We start from the raw sequence: 4,066 nt of genomic DNA on the forward strand, positions 1-4,066 counted from the left end.
CCATTGCCCTGTGCCACTGCAGATCCTTTGTGGGAAGACATCTGGCTGGTACCTCAATACCGTGTAGCTTCAGCTTGGGAAAAGACAGGGGCCTCTCAGCCCCAGGGGGCAGAGGTCTCCCTGTGGTGGTAGACACGCCGCGCTGGCGGGCGGGCTGTGCTGGGGGCCGCGGTCCCCTTCGCTACATCCCGCGGCTTCGGAGGCGGCCTGTGGCCGAGTGGCCCCCTATAATAGTTCTATGAGGGCTCCAAGAGGTTATGTGAGTTTTCCAAGGATCTATAGTTGGTCATTGATTTACTAACTTTAATTACTATTCCCATCCCATTTTGAAAGCCCAGAGCAATGTGATCTCTTAATGGAAACATATGAGCTTTGTGTAAAATGAACATGAGTTCAAATCCAAGCTTCAGGTCTGTCATAGTTGACTTAAATTGTCTGTTGTTCATCAAAGATCTTAAATGTGACTATGCATATTCATCTAGATGCAGTGTGTATAAAGACTTAGCATAGGACTTGGCACAAAGAGATACTACATGGGAGTAAAAATGCTTTTCTTATTTATGATATGTTTTTACCACCCTACCCCCACCTCATCTATGCAAAGACTTATGAATATATTTTCTTGTACTTTCTCAAAAAGAACCCTGTCCTGAAGAGAGATTTAAGGAATTCCAGATCAAATCATATCCTGCACAGGACTTCAGCACGTTGAAACTTCTGCAACTCCAGAAAGCCTGGGGACCAGAGAGGACAACCTTCAATACACATCAGACTTCAGTGACTAATTTTCCTAAGACTTTTGACTCAAAGATCAGGTAACTTTAGCTCTTGGCTGATAGAAGTGTTTAGATTCTGACTGGGAAGGTAGACATGACTAAAAGGGCAGAATGTATTGGGATTTTGGGAAAGGGTTATAGTAGGTAGGCTTAGGTCAGCCTCAAAAGGTAAGATGTGACCATAAGGCAGCCTATAGAGCTTCTAAGTTGAAACCTGAGAACTTCATTCTCTATCTCTAACTTACAGATATTTTAAATGGTCAGATACTTCCTTTCTTATGACTTCAGTAACTTGTTGGAGAAAGAAGGGGCTGAATGGATCTTCTAGCTCTGAAACTTTGTCTGTATGTACGTGACTGTCCACTTCTGATTCAGAATTTTTTCAGAAAATTTTTCCCATCTAAAAGAGGCAGTTGTACCATAGTGGACAAGAGCCTGGGCTTTGGGGTCAGTGTAATACAGGTTCAAATCCTGATTTGGTAGTGTATTTTAGTTCTATATGTCCTTAGCAAGGGACTTGCCCTCTCTAAATATTTGTTCGGTATCTTTAAATAATAGTCACTTAAATCCTGAGTATGTTGCAAGCTAGTGTTAAAGGAGATTATGATAATTATTGCTAGCACTTGTGGGATGGTTCCTCTCTTGTTGGTATAGAATTATCTAATTAAATCACCAACATAACCTTATATATGCTATTATTATCATTTCCTTTTTTTCAAGTGAGAAAAGGAGAGCACAGTGAAAGATTAGGTACTTGCTCAAGATCACACAAGTAGAAAGTGTGACAAAGACAGGATTTAAACCTAAATAAGCTCCATACCTTTTCAATCTATATGCAGAACAGATTATCCGGGAGACTAGGCTCTATGAGGAGAAATGTGGCATCAGGATTGGAGGAAGACTCCTCAACAATCTCAATCTGCATTATGCAGATGGCACAACCCTGCTTGCTGAAACGGGGGAAGATCTGAAGCGCTTGTTGCAGAAGGTCAAGGAGTGTAGCCTTCAATATGGATTGAAGCTCAGTATCAAGGAAACAAAGCTTCTAACCACTGGACTGATCGGCAGCATCATGATAGATGGAGAAGAGATTGAGATTATTAACATCTTCTGTTTGCTTGGCTCCACAGTCAACACTCTTGGTATCACCAGCCAGGAAATTAAAAGAGTTATTGCATTGGGAAAGTCTGCTGAAGTACTGAAGAGCAGTGATGTCAGTCTGGAGACTAAAGTGCATCTGATCCAAACTATAGTCTGCAATTACTTGCTTTGCATTGGAAAGCTGGACAATGACTAGGGATGATAGAAAGAAAATTAATACCATTGAGCTGTGGTGCTGGAGAATAGTATTGAATATACCATGGACTGCTAGGAGAACAAACAGGTTCATCCTAGAGAGGGTGAGACCAGGTTGCTCCTTGGAGGCAAGGATTCTGAAGCTTTATCTAACATACTTTGGATATGTTGCAAGGCGGGACCAGTCCTTGGAGAGGGACATCATGCTTGGGAGGGTGGAGGGACAGTGCAAAAGAGGAAGACCCTTGATAAGATGGACTGATTCAGTGACTTGGGTAATGGGGGTAGATGTGTCAGAGACAATTAAGATTGGCACAGGATAGAGCAGGGTTTAGGGCTGTTGTACATAGACTTACTATGAGTCATGGGTGACTTGACAGCACACAACAACAACAAGAAGCAGCTTCTTAGTACTTGGCCATGTTGTCTGGCACAATTGCCCTGACCAATATGAGGTAGATGAACATGAACGGCCACATTTAGGCCTTTCCTGGAGAGGGAGAGGACACACAGAGGCAAAGAGCGAGGAGCAAATAAGTGTTGAAACCAGGGCAGCATTAAACATGAAATGAAAATATCATGCAATCAGTATGTCCCAAACCCCATGTTGCCTGAATGCTCTTTTGCCCATTGACACTTTTGAGCTGCTTGTCTCCATAATGAGCATCTTATGACTTCTGATGAAATGTTATATTCAAGACATCCAGGGCTTGAAATCATAATCCTAGTTGTTCTGAGCTGGAGATAGAACAGAGCTGATTGATACCAGTGTGTGTCTGCTGTACCTCAGCAAGTGAGAAGAGAAAGTTTGGACCCCAAGTGAAAAAGAAAGGAGCTCTCACAGACATTCTGATGGGACAGGAATTAAGATGAATTTCATATATATATTGGGTAACTCTGGTAAATAATCTTGTCAATTTATGAATAATCATGTCCCAATATCTAATCCAAATATAAACTACCCACCTCTTTCTTTTACCAGCAGAGAGAACAAAAAGCACAACAGAATTATTTGTGTAAAATGAACTCCAATATGAACAAAGTACAGGAAAGAAAGCTGTGTTTGTGAAAATGAATGAATGAATTCCATGTTCTCACCAGCTTCTTGTCAAGAGGAGCCCCAACTTCTGTGGTCTCTCCAGAGGCCCAGCACTCATTCTTTCACAAAACAAGTCTTCTCCATTTTCAGATAGCTCTGTGTGCAGTATCTCAAGTTGTGCATAGGATCACTATGAGTTGGAGCTGACTCCATGGCACCAAAAAATAGACTGTGGGAAAATCCTCCCTCGTGCTGTGTTTAATTCTTCCAGCCTGGACATCGCATCCAGATTGTTCAGCCATTTCTTCCATGTAACATTCCTCCATTGTTTAAAGGAGCATCATCTTCTTCCTCTCACCTCCTTCCTATTAAACATCTCCAACTCCTAACACTGTCTGTCAGTCTCTCCAAGGGCTTGGTTTTGAGCCTCCTTACCTTGTGGGAAGGTGTAATTTCCCCAAGGAAGGGAAGCTCTCAGTATGTATTGCCTAGAACTAATGAGCAATTACTTATAGCAAGGTTGTGGGATACCAGGGTTGGAGCTGGCTAGGAGTGGATTGTGTTACAGCCGTACTACCTGTCAAATTTCAGATCTAAACGTTCTCATTTGGTCAGAAGTTCTGTGATTGATGCCAAGACTGGCCAGATTGCCAAAGAATTATCGGTGGGGACCTACATGAAGATCCACACTGTGGAGGAAGGAGAAATTGTGGTAAGTATACCTCAAGCTAACCTTGTTCATGATATAGGGTAAAAAGACGAGGAGTGTTAATTAATGAAGTGCTGTAAGTCAATCAACAAACAAAACAAAACCTCTATCAATGGGATTATTTCAAAAGGACAAGGAGGCACTCCTGAAACGATTTCCATGAAGCAGTCTTTAAACTTTAAACCAAAAATATCACCTCATGTTTTCTTGCTTGCATGTGAAATCAATGACACTGTTCTGTAGTTT

General features: G+C 41.9%; 1 protein-coding gene across 1 annotated transcript in view; it reads left to right on the top strand.

Annotated features, from left to right (window-relative positions):
• Positions 1-4,066, top strand: part of LOC102845091 (cyclic nucleotide-binding domain-containing protein 2-like) — a 49,925-nt gene that overhangs the window by 24,529 nt on the left and 21,330 nt on the right. Inside the window, 2 exon segments of the mRNA XM_006881705.1 lie at positions 641-815; positions 3,703-3,823. Coding sequence (XP_006881767.1) covers positions 641-815; positions 3,703-3,823 — 296 coding nt within the window.

The sequence above is a fragment of the Elephantulus edwardii genome, unplaced genomic scaffold (assembly GCF_000299155.1).
Source record: "Elephantulus edwardii isolate Elephantulus edwardi_28Jun2011 unplaced genomic scaffold, EleEdw1.0 scaffold00015, whole genome shotgun sequence".
Lineage (NCBI taxonomy): Eukaryota > Metazoa > Chordata > Mammalia > Macroscelidea > Macroscelididae > Elephantulus > Elephantulus edwardii.